We start from the raw sequence: 21878 nt of genomic DNA on the forward strand, positions 1-21878 counted from the left end.
TCCCATTGGGAGATAGGGTAGCTGCATTTTTCTGCCATAAAAAGTGTTTAACCTGTTAATGGTGTTGGATTAAAAGTTACTCAGGTGGACACCAAGAACTTGGGGGAAGCACTTTTGCAGCTAAGGGAAAGAAAGAAATGTGGTTTTAGGAGCTTTTTTTTTTTCAATAATGAGCATTTTTCAATAATGCTGGGCAAAGGTCTGAAGGGGTGGGAGGAGAAGCCTGTAGCCAAGTGCTGGAGACCCACACACTCAATTCCCATTGAATGTTTATCAGGTCCTCATCATGCCACAAGCATTTTCTCATCCTAATGAATGTCCCTTTCTCTTGGAGTGTGTGTAGGCTGAGAAAATCTGCCCCAAAAGTCCTAAATTATGCAAAGGTGATGGTCCCATAGCAAGTTTCATTCTCTCACTTTGCCTCAGAAAGCATTAGTATGGAGAAAACCCAAGAATCCATGTTGTGACTATTTCCTACAAAGAAGCAGGTCTCCCTCTGAGCCTGTCTAGCCTTTTGCCCAGGCTTTTGTGTGGGTTAAGGACAGCTGTTTGCATGAGATCTGATCATTTCAAATCCTCCCCAGATCCTCTATGAAGTCACGGTTGTGACTGGAGACATTGAAAGCGGTGGTACGGATGCCAGTATTTTCATGACTGTCTTTGGATCCAATGGGAACACCGAGGAGATACAGCTGGAAAAAAATGGAGACAGGTACAGTAGCTGTCATTTTTGTTGCTTAGAAGTGGAGTGATGACAGATTCTGGTTTCAGGGCAAGAGCCTTCCGGGGCTTGATCATGCTCCCACTGCAACTCATTGATTTTATTGCTTTTGAACTGGGCTCTTTTTAAGTGCTATTGTAATGTGTTTAGCAGAGTGGAGGAAAGGAGTGCACTGTATAGCCAGGGGAATAATCTGGTGTCATCTATAAGGATTTTGTTTAACCTGTCCCTCAGTAGCTTTAAGAGATAAACATTGCTAACAAAAACATGAACGTTTTTTGAATGAATGGTGAGACCCCCTTCAACTCCAAGAGGAGCTCTGGACATTGCATGGAAACCACAGGTACAATTTCTGCAAAATGCATCTTCTGTGGAAAACAAGTGATTTAATTTCAACATAATTTAGTGGCTGTGATGGGAATGTAACTGTATAATGAAAGGTAGACAAACCAACCCTCACACACGTGCCTTGGGAAGGTGCTGACTCTGCTCTGCCTGCTCCTCCCGTCTGGTGCACTGGGCAGATGTGAGCCAGCCTGGGACCTGAAGCTGCGTGAGGGGAGCCAGAGCTGAGATAGTAAGCTCCAGGCCCTGCTGAGAAGTGGGGCTTCTTAGTTTGGGCTCTGTGCCATGCTACATCAGATGCCCAGTTTGGGAACTGGGGCTGGCTTGCCTGCAGCTGGCACAAAAGGGACACGCGACAAAATCTCTCTGGACAGATGTGGTTGTACTGTGCAGAGAGAGGCAAACAGGGTGTGAACCACATGGAGTGCTGCACGGCATGCTCTGATTTTGCTAAAAAGGTGAAATCTCCTGTTTTCTGCAGCAGAAAGAGCTAACAAATGCTGTAACCCTAGTTTGACGCCAGCACTTCTGCAAGCCAAAAAAACCCACATGCTACCAATTCATTTCCTGAAGCTTTCCTGTTCCTAACACCTCCCTCAGTACAGAAAGCTCTGGCGTGCTGAAGAATGAGCATGGCACTAGGCATCTTTCAGAGGCAGGCTTTCGTCACGCTTTAATTTAATTAGCTGACGACCTCTGATTTTGATGTTCTCAGCAAAGCACCTGCAGAGTGTCAGGAGAGATTGAGCACTGTGCCACGTGATTCCAGCTCAGCTTGCGGAGGTGATGCTGGGCTCTCCTCGCAGCTCCAGGCAATGCAGCTCCTCCGCTGCAGCTTTGGGCACCATGTGTGGGCTGGGTAGCTGAAGACAAGGCTCCCTGCGTCGAGCTGTTTGCTGAGGGGATGTTTCACTCGCTGCTGTCACAGCAGAGTGGGTGTCTGGGCAAGCACGTTCAGCTAGGCTCGAATCCTTCGTGTGGTCTTGTTTGCTCTGAGGGAAATGTAGCAAGGGTGCTGCTGATGAAAATCTCCGTGAGAAGGGAGGCTGAGTCACGCAGGCAGCCAGAGCTCTGGGCTCCGCTCCCCACATCCCACGTGTGGGCAATGCACCTGGGCCACCAGCATGTCCCAGTACTGGGGGCATCCCTGCTTCAGGACCCCAGGCAACCCCACACTGGGCTGTTTGCCAGTGTTTTAAGGCCAGCATTCAGTTCTGGTCAGTGGGAAAATTGATTGTGAGTGCCCATATTTAAAAGCAAAGCAGGGGTCATATCACTGTGCATCACCAAAAATATCCAAAGGGACTGAGGCAGCTTCAAGACCTCAAAAGAGGGATCTCAGCTTTGCTCTCTGTGGCCAGGTGAGCAATATGCGTAACTGTGTGGCCTATCAAAAAATTCCCACTTGTTTATCTGTGTGGGATGGATAAACTCTACTATAAGAATATGAAGACACAGTAAAGGATTGCACACAGTCTGTGGGGTGTTAGTTGCCTGGGCTGTCTTCTGCCAGAAGATCTGCAAAAGATGATGGAAATCCGTTGGGGTCATATAAAGAAGAAGGACATGTAAAAAACAGTTAGTGATGTATTAATATCTTTGGGGATGAACTGGCACATCTCCACTAGCTAAAGGGTCTCTTTACCACACCTCGGACACCAAGAGTATGGAGCTTCATCATCTCTTCACTATCCTCTGCAGAGGACATGTGTGTGCCCAAATACATGTATTACTGATTTCCACACCACTCCCACGTGTCTTCCTCCAGCTGGTAACTACAGAGGCTTCCCTGGCTCCTGTTCCACATGGAAATCTCACCAGCCTTTGTGTGAGGGCTGGGCAAGAGCTGCCGAGAAGGCTCTGCCTCTTCACCAGGGCTGTCCAGGGTCCAACTCACTCACAGCAGCTTAGGGCATTGTGAAGAACTGTCTGTCTAACCTGTCACAGATTTAAGGCAATTTTAGCTACATTACTGCTATTGCCAAGGCCTCTGGGCAATAGAAATATTTATAAGCATAGACATGGCAGGAAAGCTAAATGAAATCCCTCAGATAAATGCCTCACTGTTCTGGAAAAGGCAAGGTGCCAGACAGCTCATATCGTCACTTTGTCCCTTCTCAATTTTTTTCCTGGTCATGTTCATATATATTTAGGATAGAAATGTGCTCCTGGGTCACACAGTTTGTCGCTTTAGCAATTGTTACCGTCTCGTATAATGACTTCTTGGATGTAACAGGTGAGCATCAGCCTCACAAGCTGTAAACAGGGCATTCACTGAAGATAAATGATGGTTTGTTTTGCTGACAGATTGTTTAGCTTAGAGTTGTTCAGCGTGGAAAGGAGTGGAGTGAGAGGTCTCAATGAAGCTTTGTAGGAAACAGTGATGGTAATGAAAACTGATCACAGGATCATGGGGTAATTCAAGTTGGAAGGGTCACACCTTTTTCTGACATGGAAATGGGAATTAATCCAACCTGGACACAAAAGCACATTCTCTTTCTCATGGTGAAAGGCTGTCTTGGTATCCAGTACCACAAAGAGACAAAAAATGGAGAGGGGAGTTTTTCAAAGAGCAGACATAACCCTTAATAACTAGGAATGGACTGGGACCAAAAGGCCCCATCCAAAAGCCTCCGGAAGAGGAGAGAAAGCAATGCCTGGATGAAAACTGAGAAGCTCAAGCCAATCCTTGTTGCTAACATCTGCAGCCATGCCGGCTCAGATAATGGTGTGAGGATAATCACATTCATGCTGCAGGGTGTAATCTGAGCAGGGGATGGTAAAGAAACATTTTTTTCTTCACATCCCTGGCACTGCACAGCTGTAGGAAGCTGAGTACATTGCCAGGAATGAGACAGCATCATTATGGATTATCTGTAGAATGGCAGTGCCCACAGATTGCAGAGCTCTCTCCAAGCCTCTCAGAAGACCCAGGTCCCACCTTGTAAATCACTGACCTGGAGAAGTTTGTGCAAAGGAGGAACCTCAGCAGCAGAGTGCCACGCTGGTACTTGGCAGACCCATGCACTTGGCTGCCCTTCTGCCCTGCTAGGGCTGGATTCCCATCTCTGAGGCTGCAGCAGGTCTGCCAGAGTACCTGTGGGCAAACTGTCAGGCACATTTGCTCTGAACAGAGTAATGTTGAGCCTCAGGCAGCACAGGCAGAGGAGCAAGGGCTACAAGGGTTTCTTCTTGTCATCATTAACATTAAGAGAGAGGTAAGGTACCTGCAGTCCTGGCCAGTGTAATATCTTCTTCAAGAAGCATATGTTAGATGTTTTTTCCCTTTCCCTTCTTTCTGCTGATTGTTGTGGACAAGCAGTTCCCACACCTCCTTGTGTCTGTACGCAGCAGCCATGCACAGGGTAAGATGTTTGAAGCAACATTGCACAAACCCATCTTGGTTCTCACCAAAGACAAAGCTTGTTTGCAAATCCTAATTCCCCAAATTCAGGAAGAGGATGTGGGATGGTTTGGGCCCCTCTCTAACACCATTTGCCCGAACTTACTAAATGTAGGCTTTGGGCTCTGAGTCGCAAGGTTGCTGTATATAGTTAAGCTGCAGTAACTGTCTATCACCACGGCAAATGCAGAGTTATGTGATGTATCTTAGTGAAAGAAGATTAAGAACAACTGCTTCACCTTCTTGTAGGGATGGGCTAAGGGCAGGGACGTGGGCAGATGCCAAGAGAAAGGCGATGTGCAGGAACCTGGCTGTGAGTCCCTGCCTGCTGCTCTGGTTACAATCAGAATGGTAAGGCACGTTGCAGGCTGCCTGGAAAGGCTCCAGGTACCTCGTATGGGCTTGATTTTCCAGGGGAGGAGGAATCCCTGTCAAATCTGGGCTGAGGTGTCTTGCCAAAAACACAGTAGCTGGAGATTGCAGGGCAGAAGAGCTCGAGTCCCATAAAGTGCACTCATAAACTTTTAATGTGAGGCTGCTGGCAAGGTGTAAGCTGCAGCGTGAGCAGGGGACCGTGGTGTAGTGAGGCAGCATGAATGCTCCTCGGTCTTTCACTCCCTCCAGATTTGAGCGAGGCCAAGAGGACAGCTTCATTATGGAGATCGCTGACATCGCACCCCTGAGGAAGATGAGGATCCGGACGGATGGGAGGGGGACGCGCCCACACTGGTTCCTGGAAAGGGTAATGTGCCTCACACCTCATCTCCTCGTGTACCTCTTGTGTTGAAGTCTCTCTGGACTTGAGAAACAGGAGAAAGACAGCAAAAGACTTGCTTTTATTCATTTCTTGCCTTTTTCTATTAATTTGCTCATGTTTTGTTCCTGCAGGAGTTCAGTCCAAAAAAGGGGGAGCAAGGGCAAAGCAGTGCTGTACAGCTGTTCAGCAGGCTTTGCTGGTAGACTCTGCCTCCCTGCAAAAGAGCCTTGGCTTGCCACCAGGCACCTGCACTCTTTTCTGGTCCTGGTGTTTTATCCCCAGCTCTGCAGTCCCGTGCCCTGCTCTGACCCCATGGGAGAGTGGTTACCCCTCTGCCAGGCAGTCTGGGATGGGTAGTAAATGTCCAGATAATCCATCCTTTCAGGCAAATTTATCTCTCCCTTTCCGTTCATCTAACATGCAGGCTGATTTCTTTCTTTTCCAGTTCGTAAAAGCAAATTGTCATTTTCTTTCTGAGTTTTGAATACAGCATGCAAAATGTCTCCGACTGCTTCTGCTGATTGTATTTTTCCCTAGTGCCCTATCTTGCAAAAAAGCTCTGTGCTTGCCTTTATCTTCTCTACCCAACCACCAACTCCATGTAAACAGCACTTATGTTTGGGTAGTAAAATGTAGTTTCCTTGTTATGGGCCTATCATTGTATTTCTAAGATAGAGACAGAGTAACGTGCCAATTCCACACAATCAGAAGTCATTAAGGAAGGAAGGCATCTCTGCCATGTTTATTTAGTGTGCTATTTATGGAGCAGGTATCCTGCTGGACTGCTGTAGCTTAACTTTTTGATAAGAATAGGTAAAAACCCAATGACTTAACCCATGGCCAGAAAGAATAGCACACTTTTTTGGTTTTACCTTTTTTTTTTTTTTTTTTAATTGGCTCCTTTATCCTTTTGGCTACTCTGAAGCTGTCTTTAATTTTCCCAAAAATAATAAGTTTCTAAATATTGGTCCTTGGTGGCCTCTAGTTTCTAGTGCAGTGATGAATTCACCTACCATGGTCTACAAAGCTTTGCTTTTTGAACATTACCACTTCTAACTTTTTTCATAGTGACTCTTGTGCATCTTTCCAAAGCAGTAGGCCTTCAGCATATGTCTTCCAAATAGATGTCACAGACACACATTTTATCTCCCTGCGGCTGTGGAGTAACTCAATCTGTTCTCTGATTTGATTCTGTCGTCTTGGTCAAGTTCCCTTTGCCTGCTCCCTTGTACCTCCCCCTGAGTTTTATAAATTGTATTCATATAAAGTGAAATCATATAAAGCTAATTCACCCAGGGGACATTCCAGATCTTACAGTCATGTATTAGCAATAGCTCAAAGGCAAGGGCCAGCACCTCTAGGGGCAGGTAGCATATCCCACGTTCCTCTCGCCAGCTCTGTCCAGCTCTTCCAACACCTCAACCTGCTGGAACCCACACAAAGTGAGGCTTTCCCAAAGGTGTAGGCAAAGCGTACTCTCATTTGGAGACAGCTGATGTGTTTATAGCCCTCTGACAGCTGTACAGAAGCAACTGGTGGACCTCTCATGCAACTCTTGGAGGAAAAAGATTTTAGAAACTTTTGAAAACCGTACCTCTAGTTTGTTTTTCTTAGAGAAACACATCATCTCCTTGCTCCAGTGATAAGTAGAGAACTTTATTTATTAGTTTTCATTCCCACCTTCCCTGCAAAGGTAAACACAGCATTGGCATTCGCAGGCAGCGAGTCGGGACAGGAGCGCTCTGGAGGAGGGGAGGAAGGATTTGTGTTCCCTGATTTGTATTCCAGCCTTGAAAACTTATGTAGCTTGGTGTGACATGAAAACTGATCTAAGCCCATTTCCATTTCTGTCAAAAGTGCATATTAAAACTGCATAATGAAATACTTGTGGGGGTAGTGCTAAACTCTCAGACAGATGGTTCACAGTTAGTGCTAACTAGCACAGTGAAATGAGAAGCTAGATTAAGCTATCAACCCCGTAATTAACCATTTGTTGCTCCATTTATCTACAGGATATTCTCAGTTTTCTTGTTCTATTAAAATAACAATAAATGATCTTTTTAATTCTCTTTGGTCTTTTTGTACACTATTTGCTGGCTATAATTTATACTGCTTTTGGTTTACCAGAAATAGAAGTGCATAAATACCAATTAAAATGCATGAATTATCAATGATTCTGTACACAGCCAAAAGATTCAATTTACAAGCAGAGAAGTCGTCATATATTCTTTTTTTTTTTTTCTGTCTATATAAAATACATTGAAATTTCATTCAGAATCTCAGTAATGCAATGAACTTGGAGCCAAAGACTCCAACTGCACCAAAAGTGTCAATAAGATTTAAATGCTGGTACTTAATCTATGAGAGGGGACAAAATTAGTGATGTGCCTGGCCAGAGTGAATGCTTTAGATTATTGCTATTATTGCTACAGCTACTTATATCTATGTACATTGTATGACATTTTATAGATGTGGTGCCACACTTTGCAAACAGAAAACCCCTCCGCCCAAACGCTGCACCTTGATGAGCTGGAGCATGCACAGAAACATGCTGAAAGCTCTCCAAAGCAGAACAAGTTCCTGACTTCACCACTGCTGGGAGAGACATGGAGTTTGGATATTTCCCTCTGACCTATTGCTGAATCTTATATTCTGCCACATCAAGCTACGACTACACTGCTTGGTGTTTCTGAAAAAAAATCAGAGAATAGGTGATTCTAATTCAGGGACATTGAAATGAATGCTTTGGAAAGCTCCTCCTGGGCTAGCCAGTTCCTCAGGCCACATGAAGATTTCACCTGCTGCCCAGTGCCTTAGACAGGGAGTTGAAAAGCTAGGAATAAGAAGGGATGAGAGCTTTCCAAATGAAGTAACAGGAACTGTCAGACTTGAATTCTGCAGAGTTGGTTCCCTTGGCATTTTAATGTTACTTTGTGCTGTCAAAGCCAGGCAGATAAGAAGCTGTCTTAATGAAGCACTAATTGCATTGCATTCAAACGTCACCGATAATCCTGAATGTGGGACTTTGTCTTTATTCTGTTCTTCTTCCTTTATATGAAGATTAAGAGAATTTGAGACAATTCATTATAGCTGAAGCTGATTGTTGTTCTTTGCCACAAAGTCTTTCTGTTTTACAGTCAGAGGACCCTGTCTTTAAGTGAAGACTAATGACATGCAGCAGGACCATAAAAAAGTGTGGTTGAGTCTTTAAAGATGAAATCCAGGACCTACTTATTTTGGTGTTAGCAGGGTGTGAACCCCTGGGGAGCTTATTTTTTATTGCAGCTTGGAGAAGCCTGGCAAGAGGTAAATCAAATGAATGGACATGTCAAACCTTCCCGTTACAGCATACAACACACTATTAATTTCAAGTCACTGGCTTAAAGTTCCTGGCAGCTGCAATATTTGCTCAGCTACAAAGCAAATTATCAGCATTTTATTCATACACACCTCTCCCACTTTCTTTTCATGTTTTATAGGTGTTCTACAGCCCGGTTAAAATCCATGCATAACTAGCAATAACGCTTAAGCTTAAAAGCATGCAGGATGTCCACAGTGAGTTTTAGGTATCCTAAAATAATAGTTTATATGGAAGCATGACCCTCATCATCCAAATCACAATTCTGCATCAGCCTGCATGTGTGCAGCACATCTCCTTCTAGGACTGGATTCATTTTTGTGCCCTTTTAGTCAATGAAAAGCTACATTCAGCTTTTGTCTTTTCTGCCAAATTATTTAGACCTCTTGTAGTCAGCAGGGAGACATCTGAGGGTCGGAGAGGTGCCTTGAATGGCCATTTACTTGTCCCAAGCTTGGACAGCAACACAGGAGTGATGTGCGGGTTGGGCACCCATGCTAGGTCAGGTAGCAACATAGCCACACTGGGATTTAGCAGCCAGCTGCCATAGGCCTCCTGTTCCCTGCATGCCCCTTTTAGAATTTAGGGCATTTTAGTAGCCAGACGGTTTCCCCTAGACAGCATCTGGAGCACTGGGCGGGTTGTTTGAGAGAGGTCTGACCTCCTGGGCTGCAAGGGTGCTCCAGCTGGCAGCTCTGATCTGCTCCTACCCCCTGCTGCTTCCCTGGCATTTCCCTGCAAGCTGTGCCCAGGAAGTTTTGCTACTGACAGGATCGCTATCGGTTTTGAACAGGGCAAAGGTAGAGCTGGCTGAATTTTTTCCAGTGAAGAGTTTATACACCTGGATGAAAAAAAAAAAAAAAAAAAAAAAGACATTTTAATTTGATGTAAGGTTATTCATGGTTCAAATTTGCAAATTTCAGCCAAAGTGAAGTTTCCAGGTCGGACTCCCAAGAGGATGTAGTTGTGGTTCATGCACCCGTGAGAGAGGAGACTTCCTTCTGCTCTGTACCCCAGCAGAGGTGCCCCGGCCAGGCTGGAGGAGACCTGAGGTGACCAGGTAGACACCTGGGTCAAAGCAGGGTTTTGGGTCAACTTCTCTTGGCTCAGAGAACAGTTCTCTGACCACAAATAGTGTCAAAGCATCCATTTAGAAAAGCGGGGGAGCTTCAACAAAGCAAAATGTCCTGTAGGGGTGAAGGTGCTGTGTGATGGGTCCCTGGTTAGCATTAGGCAGAGAGAAAACCCCAGATGAGTGTCCTACCCACAGAATTGTTCAATACACACATAGCACTTGTTCAGCTTCAGAGCAGCTTCTGCTCTCTTTAAAAATGTTTTTTATAACCTGGAACAATATTCTTCTTTGGAATTGCTGAAGGCTCTAGCAAAGCTTACTTGCAGTCAGCAGATGCAGTTTGAGGACAGAATTTAAGCATATTTTCTCTCAGGATTTTTAAGTTTCTTAGGCTGAGATATGAGAATGTAGCAGGTCACAAAGATAGTCAAGGGTGGACACCTATGACATGCTAGGAGAGGCTAAGGTAGATCGGGCTTTTAAGCCTTGAGGAGAAAAGGCTAAGGGAGAACACAATTGCAGACTTCTGCTGCTTGAAAGGAAGGCACAGAGTCCCTTCTCAGAGGAGGGCAGTGAAAGGGCATGAGGCAAGGGACGCAAATTGAAGCAAGGAAAATCATAGTCGGATATAAGGAGAAAAGTCTTCACGATGAGACTTGTGGAGCCTTGGGATGGGGTCCAGAGGGCTGGGGAACCTCTGATCTTGAAGATTTTCAAAACTCAGTTGGACATGGCTTTGCAGTTAGCCCTGCTTGGAGTAGCAGGTGGGTCTAGACGCCCTTTTAACTTAACTCTCCCCAATTCCATGATTTTTCTCTTCCTAATATCATGTCACACTTCACTGATAGGTCTTTCCATGGCCTTTGCAGAGATGTGCATTGCAAGATATTGTTTCTTGATGCACTGCTTCACTTAGGTATGGTCTCTGTTTCTGTCAGATGGTAACATAATACTTTCCATCCCTGTCTCTTCCCTTTGCTCCAGCACCCCCCATTTATCAACAAGTTACTGCCAGATTTTTGCTGTAGGCAAGGGCAATGCCTTTTTTCCAGTCGACTGATGCTCTGCAGAAGCCCAGTTTGACCAAGACGTGGAAAGACGGGTATTTTAGTTGCTATGTGCTGGAGTAGCTGTCTTCCATGTTCTAAATAAGTCCTTATTCTGTTCTTATCACCACAGCATCTGAGCTCCTGCCAGGGACACATGAGGCAGTATGACTAATATCTGTTGCATGTTGTTTGTTCTGTCACCTTTTCCCAGAGGGAAAAGTGTGTGAAAGCATTAAGTTCTCCTGGCCTAATTTTTCCTTATGCATTTTCTTAACTTGTTTGGAGTTGGTTTGCATATCTCTACAGTGATCGTTGTGTGTTTGCACAGAAGAGACAGGTGAAAGAAAGGTACTATGAATTTCAGGGAGAGCTTAATGAGGTTTTTAAAAACTCTCTGTTCTTTCTTCTTTGGAGTTAGTAACGTACAGACATCCAGGAAAGGTCTGACTCTCATAGAGATGAGCTCTGCTCATAATTTATGTCAGAAGACCAAATTTCTTCCTATGCTTTAGGCCATACATGGAAAGGTCCAATATTACAGAATCATCTATGAAGACTGTTTCTTGGGACAAGTCACCACAGAAAATGTTGTCCATGAGAGAGAGTTGAGTTTATCCTGGAAGAACTCAGTACAGGCTTTCAAACTACGACCAAGCTCTATCCATGTTATACACCACACTGTGCACTTTATAAATTTAATCTTTGCTCTCCTTCAAACTGTAACTGTAGTGTTTTTTCCTTTATTTTGGCTCTTCTCAGATAGTCATGAGGAACCTGACTAATCAAGAAGTGGCCACATTTACTTATGGTGAATGGCTGTCAAAGGTGAAAAATGCCACGGGAAGCCTTGTGTGCGAGATGCCAGCCATGATAAATGACGAGCAGATGATGGAGGACACAACATACACTATTCAGGTTAAAACCAGTGATATTGGAGGTATGTCCATGGTGGATATTTTATGACTTTTCTAGTATGAAGCTCAATTTTTAACAATGAAAAAAATCTCCTGATTAATTAGAAGCTATGTTAAGAAAAGCATGATCTAACCCTACTATGCTGGAAGAGTCACTTTGGCTGTATGTTCATCTTAGCAATGTTACTCTACGGGATTTGTTCTCATCTGAGCAGTGAAATGTTTAGACACAAAGTCTAGATTTGACTAGGACTGCTTCCTCTGAAGAAACCTTAATCATAGGAATTGCCAGACCATGCTGCAATAGTCAGGAGCCCACTTTTCCTTTTTGGTCAGGTCCAATGACCACACAGGGTGGATGAACAGGCTAATGGCAAAGTTTCTGGGCTCTGGATTTTTGGCTGGCACCATCAGCTTTGTCCGAAGAGGACAGCAGTAATTCACCCTCCCTTTGTAAGTGTTTTGAAACCGTTTATCCCTAGCCATGAAAAAGCATCCCTAAATGCATATAGAAGAAGTAAAAACTGAAAAGCTTCAAGAGCCAAGAAATGGGATTTCTGTGTCTTTTCCTGGGATCACTGCCTCTTTGCATGAGAACTTCTGTCAGGCTGATGAGTGAAAGCTACAGCCATGTACACAATTGCCTCATGCCAGCCTGGGGCATGTTGCACATTATCTTGCTGAGAACTTGTCTGAAACATTGACCCTCTAAGGGTATTCTGCCACACCAGTTCACATATCACCTCCTGATCTCCACCCTTCTCTTTATCTTCTCCCTCTCTCTCTTTTAATTTTACCAGTGGTATTTTATGTAGCTTGTGAGGTTTTAGCTGAGAATACCAAAATTCTCCTGGCAAAGTGTCTTAGTGCCACCTCGCAATTTTTCATCTACCTATCTATCTGCTCTGCCTGCTGCTTGTCTGAAAAACATGTAGTGAAATACTAAAAACAAAAGAGAGGAAGACTTGCTTATGTATCTGGCAATCCATCTAGTATAACGGTAGATCTTTCTGTGACCTTTTTGTGAAATTCAGCCCTAGCACACAAAGGCAATAGAAATGGAAACGAGAGGAGAATGGAAGATGACAGCAACAGGAGACAGATCTGCCCTTCCCATTGAATGAGGGATGACGGGTATTAATCATGAAGCATTTTATTTCATTATGAGCAGCGACAACCAGTAGGAAGGAGCAGATTACAGAGAGATTTCAGAGAGTCTGTTTATGATTAGATCATACAGCTCACTGACATAGCGCTGAACTTTATCCAGCTTATCTAAAGAGGGTACAAGTCATGAACCATCTCCCCTCTTTGATCATTATGTATTCCACTATTACTCCTGGTTTGACCAATTGAGGAGAGAAGACCTTTTATCCTTGACAGTCAGTTTAAATATGTTATATCATTTCCTGACATGCTGATATTGTCTAGGGACAGCAATACTCCACTGAGAATAGAATCAACAGTGTTTATTTCTAGATATAAAGTTTTTCTCTGCAATTCCTTTCAACTTCCCAGTCCATAAGAGACAATGAAAAGAAAAAGAAAAGAAAAAGAAAAGAAAAGAAAAGAAAAGAAAAGAAAAGAAAAGAAAAGAAAAGAAAAGAAAAGAAAAGAAAAGAAAAGAAAAGAAAAGAAAAGAAAAGAAAAGAAAAGAAAAGAAAAGAAAAGAAAAGAAAAGAAAAGAAAAGAAAAGAAAGAAAAGAAAAAAGAAAAGAAAAGAAAAGAAAAGAAAAGAAAAGAAAAGAAAAGAAAAGAAAAGAAAAGAAAAGAAAAGAAAAGAAAAGAAAAGAAAAGAAAAGAAAAGAAAAGAAAAAAGAGAGAGAGAGAGAGAGAGAACACAGAGTTAAATTTGTCACTCCAAAAATTTTACTTCTGATCTTAACTCCTTCTGTTGTGGTTTAACCCAGCCAGAAGCTAAACACCACACAGCCGTTCACTCACCCTCCCCCCTCCCTCTCTGGGATGGGGGAGAGAAATGGGAAAGTGAAGCCTGTGAGTTAAGATAGTTTATTAAGACAGGAAAATAATAATAACAGTAATAATAACAATAATAATAATAACAATAATGATGGTATAGTACTACTACTACTAATGTGTACAAACAAGTGATGCACAATGCAATTGCTCACCACCCGCTGACCGATGCCCAGCCTAACCCCGAGCAGCCACCCCCCCACCCCGGCTAGCCACCCCTATATATCGTTCAGCATGACCCCAGATGGGATGGAATACCCCTTTGGGCAGTTTGGGTCAGCTGTCCTGGGTCTGTCCCCTCCCAGCTCCTGCTGCACCCCCAGCCTGCCTGCTGGCAGGGCAGAGTGAGAAGCTGAAACATCCTTGGCTTGGTGTAAGCACTGCTCTGCAACAATTAAAACATCAGCGTGTTATCAGCACTTTTCTCATCCTAAGCCAAAACATAGCACCCTACCAGCTACTAGGAGGAAAATTAACTCTGTCCTAACTGAAACCAGGACAAGGCTAAATTCTTTCTGGCCAATTCATACAGGAGAGGATTCTTAACCAGTGGGCTGGAGCATCCTCTGGAGTAACCTTCTCCCTCCTTCATTAGATTTAGACAAAGTCAAGACAACTAAGCTGAACTAGATGGATAAAGTTGGGGAAAATTGATACCACCAAAACTGTCCTGCAACAAACTTGAAAGCCGCAGTCATTTCCTCTCCACCATACACCATGCACACAATAGCAGTCCTGTTTCACTTTGTCTTAAAAAACAAACAAACAAAAAACTTTGGCTTTCCAGAAGTGGTTTACCTTGGATGATCACACAACATACAGAGGCTGTATCAGTGAAAAGCTCATCCTGCAAAAAGAACAACTCCTGTCTCAAAGTTCAAAGGCCACCAGCTGTACCTCAAATGGCAGCTCTCAGAATACACACAGATAAGGGGAGAAGAGCTTGTTACAGCAGGCACATCCTAAGCCAGGTGGGGAATCCTTGGTTTAAACCAAGATCTGGATTTACTTTTGATCTTGTAAGAGAAGTACAACACAATCTCATTTTCTTCAAGGCATGACCCACAGTTACAGCCAGAGCATGTGAAATGGCACAGCAATGTCCTCACCATTTAATTTTGACTTATGCAGCCTTTCTGTGCTCTATAGGCAGGCATCATACACATGGTAATGCAATAAAGACTGAGGAAGAATAAATACTGCTTTCTCATTTTCCAAACATTAACGAAGCAGGAGGTTTTTATCTCTGCTGTTATAAGATTAATTAGTATGTTGTCAGCTCAGCTACAGCCTACAAATTACATAATTTAAGACAGTTGGTGTCAGTTCCTAGTGCTGTATCCAAGTCCCCATTAAGTCAAAAGAAGGACATTCTTTGGCCTCAGAAGGCTATGACTCAAATCCAGTTTGGTTAAAAACTACACAGCTGCTCAGTAAGAATCATAAAATCATAGACACTTTTGTTGGAAGGGGCATCTGGAGGTTATTTAATCCAGTTTCCACCTCAAAGAACTATTGCCAGCACTAGGCTGGATGGACCAAGGTTCTGTCCATCTGATCTTGGACACCTCCAGGGATGGTGCTGCTGCCACCCGAGGCACCAGTTCCAGACCTGCACCATTTTCCTAAGAAAGCTTTTTCTCCTAATGCCCAGTCTGGACGTCCCTAGCTGCAATTTGTGGCTGTGGCTCCTTAGGGTTTATCTGACGTCTCCACAGCTCCTGGACCTTTCATCGTTTTATTGCTCCCTCTGCATAGTTACAGGGCCCTTGTTCACCTGTGCCAGCTTATCTCTCCTGGCCTCTCCTCATGGCCATGTGTCCCAGCACCCATTCATTTTGGCAACCGTTTGCTGGGCCCTCCCTGCTGTCCCTATGTCCCCCTTGACCTGCGAACACAAACTAACACAACGGTGCAAGTGGAGGCTCCTCAGCACTGAGCAAAAGGAGTAAGATCTTTCCTTCAGCTGCTGGTCACTCCTCCTGATGTAGCCCAATTTATGGGCTACATATTTGTATTGAACACTGAGAACTGGTTTGAGTTGTAGAGGACCTCTGAGTCCTCTTCAGCTCCCCAGCGCACCCATGTGCAGAGGTTATTCCACCCCAGATGCAGAACTTTGCTTTTCTCCACTCCAAACTTCATGAGATTTCCACTTGCCTGGCCCTCATGTTTCTCAGGGTCCATTTTGGGTTGGAGTTCTGCCATTCAGTGTGTAACTCAGTGCCCCAGATCCAATGTCATCTGCAAATCTGAGGATACACTCTGTCATCATTTAGGGTGTTGATGACGAAGTTCAGTGGTACAGACCCCAGTATCAACCCCTGCACTATTGCACTCATTGCCAGCTAAAGCTTGTGCAACCACAGTGCCTTCATCCCTTCATTTGTCAAATTTGTTACAGTTCCTAAGTGTGCCTGATGTTTCCTGGAATTAAAACTAAAAAAAAAAAAAAGGAGGAGGGGTGGGGAGTGGGGGAGGGTAGCAGGGAGAGAGAGACCAAAATAGGTGAAATGTACATTGATTCAGCAGTTTCTGTTCTTTTCTTTCGCATCTCCTGCTAATTGCTTGTGAGGGAAATGTCACAGCATGAGGCCACCATAAGCTTCTTCCTGCTGGGAAGGTTTTGCTAGGAAACGGTTGGTTCTGTGCTTTTTGAGACCTGGCATTAATTGGGAGCCTGCTCCTTGGAAGGAAATGGACTTTAGTTTGCTTTGTCCCTCATCTCAACAAGCTTTAGGGTCATAAAAGATGCTGCCAGATGAACTGCCTGAATCCCTGATGTTTTATCTTCCTTCTTAAGTCCTTTCCAGGGAACTGCTGAAAATTAACCCCAATTTAACATACACAATTTTTCGTGTGGACATCAAATGATGCTTTACCTTTTGTCCATATGACCTCCTCCCCCCACTTTTTAATTTTATTTTAGCATTTTTTTAGTCCTATAAGAAAAGTGGTGATTTCTTCCTAATTTAAGTATACAAATGATTATCCTGAAGAAGTGGTAACTTTGTCTAAAAGTTTTCAGCCCCCCTGACTTTGTCTCTGCGTTGTGTTTTGAATGGAGCTGTGGGAAATACTGTCTGTGTGGCCCAAAGTGGATTTACGATACAGTCATATAAGAAAGGTTTGGCAGGCACTTAGAGTTTTCAGAGCTAGGATATCCAACCAAGGGCAGCAGACACTGACTTTCTTTGTAAGCCAGATTTGGGTTTGATGATCTTATTTTTATTTGCTAAAATTTAAGGGTCTCAGTTCTGACATACCAATGAACATCTGCCCGCATGGAGTCAAGTTTCTTTCTATGAATCTGCTTCCTTATAGTGGCATCAAAAATAAAAAGGAATAAAATGGTAGTTCATAATTTTGGTCAAATTTTAAATAGTACCCTGTAAAACTGTGGTAACGTCTTCAGCTAAAATGTTCGCAAGGTCATTTCAGGTGATGGTATAGACTCCAGAAATTATGAAAATTGGCAACATTTCTGTTTTCTTCTACAAAATATGGACATTTGAAATTCAATATTAGTTAATAAAGATCATCTTAATGGATTTTCTGTACATGTACATGAGAAGGGCTGAGAGTTGTGTGAGAAAAGGGGACTTTTTCCATTGGTTCAATTTGGACAATATTTTGAGAAATGGGAATATCAGAGAAGGCTTATGGGAGAGGGAAAGGGGGGTGGACCTCAGAATGCCACAGTGTTTTGGCTGATCATCTGCATTTTGCTTTCAAATCCGTCAGAAGTTCATATCTGTGCCTACAATTAGTGTTGTTACCATCACACTCACCATACCTTGACCACAAGACAAGATGTTCCAGCTGTATTTGGGGGACAGGATCCAAGGGCTGGCTTGTTAGATACCATGGCATGTCCTCCTTTTAGGATCCTGAACAGATTCACTGAAATTTTCTGGCTGTGCCCAAAGAAACCCCAGATTCACTGCAGCCAGCTCCAGGCTGCCTTTGATGCCTCCCTTTCCATACATTTGTAGGCAGGACAGCTCGTGATGATGTGCCTTGCTCTGTCTTCCAGGAGCAGGCACAGATGCCAACGTGTTCTTGGTCCTATTTGGGGAGAACGGGGACAGCGGGATCCTTGCCCTGAAGGAGTCCAACAAGTCCAACAAGTTCGAGAGGAACCAGATGGACGAATTCAACTTCTCCGACATGCTGAGCCTGGGAGACCTCTGCAAAGTGCGGATCTGGCACGACAACAAAGGTCAGGGCAGTGACATGGGGTCTGGGACAGCCTGCCAAGAGGGGCAGCCACCTTGTTGGCTGGGGGCATTGTTCCCAGCTCTTCTGCAGACTGGGTAACCTGAAGGATTTTCCTTGGACCCTGTGCCCTAGCTCATCTAGACCTGTTCACTTCATGCCTGAGTCTGTCTCCTCCCATGCTGGTGTAGGATCTGCTCAAACAGGTCCCCAGCTTCCCTCAGAGCATACAGCTAGTGCTGCAGCACAGATAATGATATCTCCTCCAAAGCACGGGCATCCAGCCTGCTATCCCAACACAGCAGCTCCTTTAATGAAATACTTTTGTCACAGGCCAGCATGGCACTTTTCTCACAATTTAATGCTCCCCGCCTGATGCTGACACATGGGGTAATGCAGCCTGACATAGCACGGTGAGCTTTGGAAGATAGAAATAAAGATCTCTGTCTGTCTTTATTAAAATCAGTACATCATACGGTGGGTGTGCAGTGCCCTGCTGAGAGAGATGCTGACGTTTCCCTGCTGCTGGACACCCTAACTGGTTTCACAAAGAGCAGCAGTGCCTGGTACTGCTGCCATAGTCACTTGTGGTGGTGTTCAGGTATCAGGCAGAATCTTGTAACAAAAGCATCAACCACACTGCTCTGATGACATCTCATCTCATCCCTACCCAGCTGAATTCTTTGTCTCAAGGAGGTGATTACGAACTAATGATGAATGGGTTGCTAATGGAAGGCCCTTGCTGCAGCCCAAAGGTGAAGTTGATGGCTCCCATGGACCCACCAAGTCAGTGTTAACTAGGTGGTTTGAGAGCTGGTTTTACCTGATCTTAGTTGCAGAAACACTTAATTCTTTGAATCTGCTGTTTTGATGCTGAAATGGAAAGGACCATCAAAATTCCCACTGGAGTTTTAGCTCAGCAAACAGGCATCTCTGCAGCTGCAGGGGTGGTTTCAATGTCATTCTTAGAGCAGCACAAAACCACCATGGACTTGCAGATTCCTGTGTAAATATATTACCAGCTAAAATTTCCACAATGAGAGCATTTTCCTCAGGAGACCTCGTGGCTCCCAGTGGTCGATCATGCTAACAGAATGAAATATACCCACCGGATCTGAGCTGAACCTCAGGGCTCAGGCACGTGAACAGGCTGGGACGTAGCAAGGCAAGGACTGGGTCAGACCAAGGAGCCATCGAGCCCAGCAGCTGTTTTCAACAGCAGCCATCACAGGGTGCCTGAGGAGGGGAAGGAACTGAGCAAGCGTGTGTAATCCTGCCTCATCCTCCACATCTCACTCTGCATCCTTCAGGGCGTCTCCTGCACTGGTTATCATTTTTGTCCATTTAGTAATGTGCAGTGGATTTTCTCATTCACGTGCTAACCCAGACTCTGCAGGAGACATTTAGCACCCATGGCACTGAGTCCAATGAGTCTACTCGCTGCTCTGTGATGAGCAATTCCCCTTTATCTTACATGGGACACCTGTTGCCTTTTCCTTCTTGACGAGTGACCATGGTTCACCTTCTCCTTGCCACTGGTGATTTTATTGTTGCACTCTGTGGAGCTACCACTTTGCAGCTGAGCTATGGTAATTGCTTTTTACACACTCTTGGTTGGTGGCAAAGGGAGTTAACAGAGCTTAGCCCTGGGCTAAGCAGTAAATAGTCTCAATTAGTATAATTTTGCTGTAGGCTGAGTATGTAGTCAGAGTCACCACAAACCACCTAAAATAGTATACCATGTGTCCAGAACCTGGAAAAATGGTGCATATTTATGAATATAAGTACACTTTGCAACCTCATATTCTCTTTCCTTATTTCCCTGATATCTCTGGTTTCCATTTATAAATAATATTTAATAAGGATTTTACCAGACCTAGCTGACTGTAGGGTTAAGCCTTGGACAAACAATGTGCTCAGGTTTTGTTCAGCATAAATGTAGTTGTTTTTCCCCTCGGTGAGGAGGACAACTGTAGTTTAAGTCATAACATATGTTGTCTTCATTGTTCTTGCATTAGTCATGTGAAAGGCATATCCTATCTACAGCTTCACGCAACAAAGTATGACAGTTAGTTGGGTGTGTAGAGTATTTATTACTGCTGGGGTCCCAGGCTAGAGCTGTCCTTTGCATACATGCCTGCTCTCTCTATATAATTTATATAGATTGGCTTTGCCACTGGTTAGAAATTCCTGGCTCCATTTTTTTGGAAAAGCGTAGGGAGGTCAGGGGTCAAGGGTCGTGTATGGTTTTCATCAGATGCTTGGGGGACTTTGGGTATTAAACAGAAATATGCTTATATTTACCATTAATTTCAAGCATCAGATTTTGCTCATTCTTTCCTTATTTTTTTTCCTATTTTTGCCTAAATGGTTCTCTCTCAATGTTGTGTGGAAAACTTAGCCTCACGTTGGACTATCCCATCACTCTTCACAGGCTGCATACTTGGAATGTGAATGATGTTCTTCCCTTAAATTTCTTTATATCAATTATATTATGATATACCATATATCTATATCTATATATCAATTATATTATGATATATATCAGCCTTAATGGCAGCATCAACTTGTTTTGACTCACACTAGGTGCTACTAGTCTAGCCCATGGGCTTCTTAAGGGAACAGCTAAGCAATGTCTTCCTTTTCTTTTAAAAATAGTATGGTCCCATCAATAAGTCAACCAGGTGATCCCCATTTGGGGATAATATGCACCTAAATGTCTTGCCTAAGGTGGCTTTTTGCCATGAAATCCAGTTCAGCATCAGGGAAGTTTCACTGCAGTCGATATGCCAGCAGTTCACATCCCCCTTTTGTTTATCATTTCACTGAAATTTGACTGTACTGGAGTGTTCAGAGTTGAAGAGACAGTAATTGCAATAGCAAAGGCTGTCAGGAGGTCTTTAAAACATAAACACTACATTTGTCTCCTTAGGAAAAGCATATCAGAGTGCCAGTTTTTATAGACCCACTTTAATGTTTTTAAATGTCACTTTCCCCACCAAACCCACAGAGTGGCACCTCTGTGTGAGATATAAAGCAGGAACGAAGCCCCCATCTAATTCCTCCCACTCCAGTAAGATTGAGTAGGGAGGAAGTTGGTGCTCGTTTGAAAACAGGCTGTTTAGAGACTTGGCAACTGCAGTTTCAAGGAACTTGTTCCTGATTTTTCAGATGTTTAGAGCTCACCAGCAAAAGTCTGGTAACAATGAACTGATGTGAATGAAATTTAGCTTTGTTTTGCTCCACGTCTTTTTATCCTGCCCTTGTTCACTTTGAGATACTGATGTTCAATCTAATATATTTAGACTCCCTGAGCAAATTTAATCATTTCCAGCCTCCCCATCTCCTGATCTCAGATAGGCACTATGTATTTTCTCATATCTCAGTTCATTTACTTCTACATTTATGCAAGATCAGTATCTGTAGGTCTGTGGAAATGCTGGCTTTCTAAATGTAGGTCTCATTTTTTTCCCCTCCGGTTTAAGGACTAAATCACCATTCTGGAAGAACGGCTTAAAGTTTCACAGTATCTCAGTAATGAAATTATTTAACTATAAAAACTTTTTGGTGTTGTTTTGCCATTTTCTCTTCGCAACAAGGAGATGTGGGAAATGTGGATTTAGCTCCCTCATCTGCCTGAGTAGATCTGAACCCAGACGATAAACAGTCTTTCTAAAGTCATTAATTTCAGATTCTTGATTATCTCAGTTGCCATCAGCCAAGGGGAGCCAGGAACAGTCTAATTATGGATAAACCAGGCTTCTCTGTGTTATTATAAAAGCAAAGATAGAAGCAAATAACCAGGTTATGCAGCCCAACTCCTTCTTTGCCTCAACGGGGCCCTTCTTTCAATTACACCAATTGCAATGACATTGTCTGATTGAGTTTTAAATAGCCTAACTGCCCCAATGACTCATTTTGGGTGGATCTTCCAAAGAAGGAAGCATCCTATTCCCCTTTCTTGAGATGGATGCAATAGGGGAATGTCAGTATGCCCTTGTTTTTCCTTTTCTTTCTCTGAAGGAACTGCCTTTTTCAGGAGCAATGTATAGGACCAGGTC

At 43.7% G+C, this 21878-nt stretch overlaps 1 protein-coding gene across 1 annotated transcript in view; it reads left to right on the top strand.

The window, feature by feature from the left end:
• The window catches only part of LOXHD1 (lipoxygenase homology PLAT domains 1), a gene marked incomplete at its 5' end in the record, with an annotated part of 140439 nt that overhangs the window by 105953 nt on the left and 12608 nt on the right, over positions 1-21878 (top strand). The window contains 4 exons of the mRNA XM_082782804.1: positions 585-712; positions 5094-5211; positions 11468-11645; positions 17636-17821. Coding sequence (XP_082638930.1) covers positions 585-712; positions 5094-5211; positions 11468-11645; positions 17636-17821 — 610 coding nt within the window. The remainder of the gene's footprint in view (positions 1-584; positions 713-5093; positions 5212-11467; positions 11646-17635; positions 17822-21878) is intronic.

This window comes from Aythya marila (genome assembly GCF_965140915.1).
Source record: "Aythya marila genome assembly, chromosome: Z".
NCBI classification, from domain to species: domain Eukaryota; kingdom Metazoa; phylum Chordata; class Aves; order Anseriformes; family Anatidae; genus Aythya; species Aythya marila.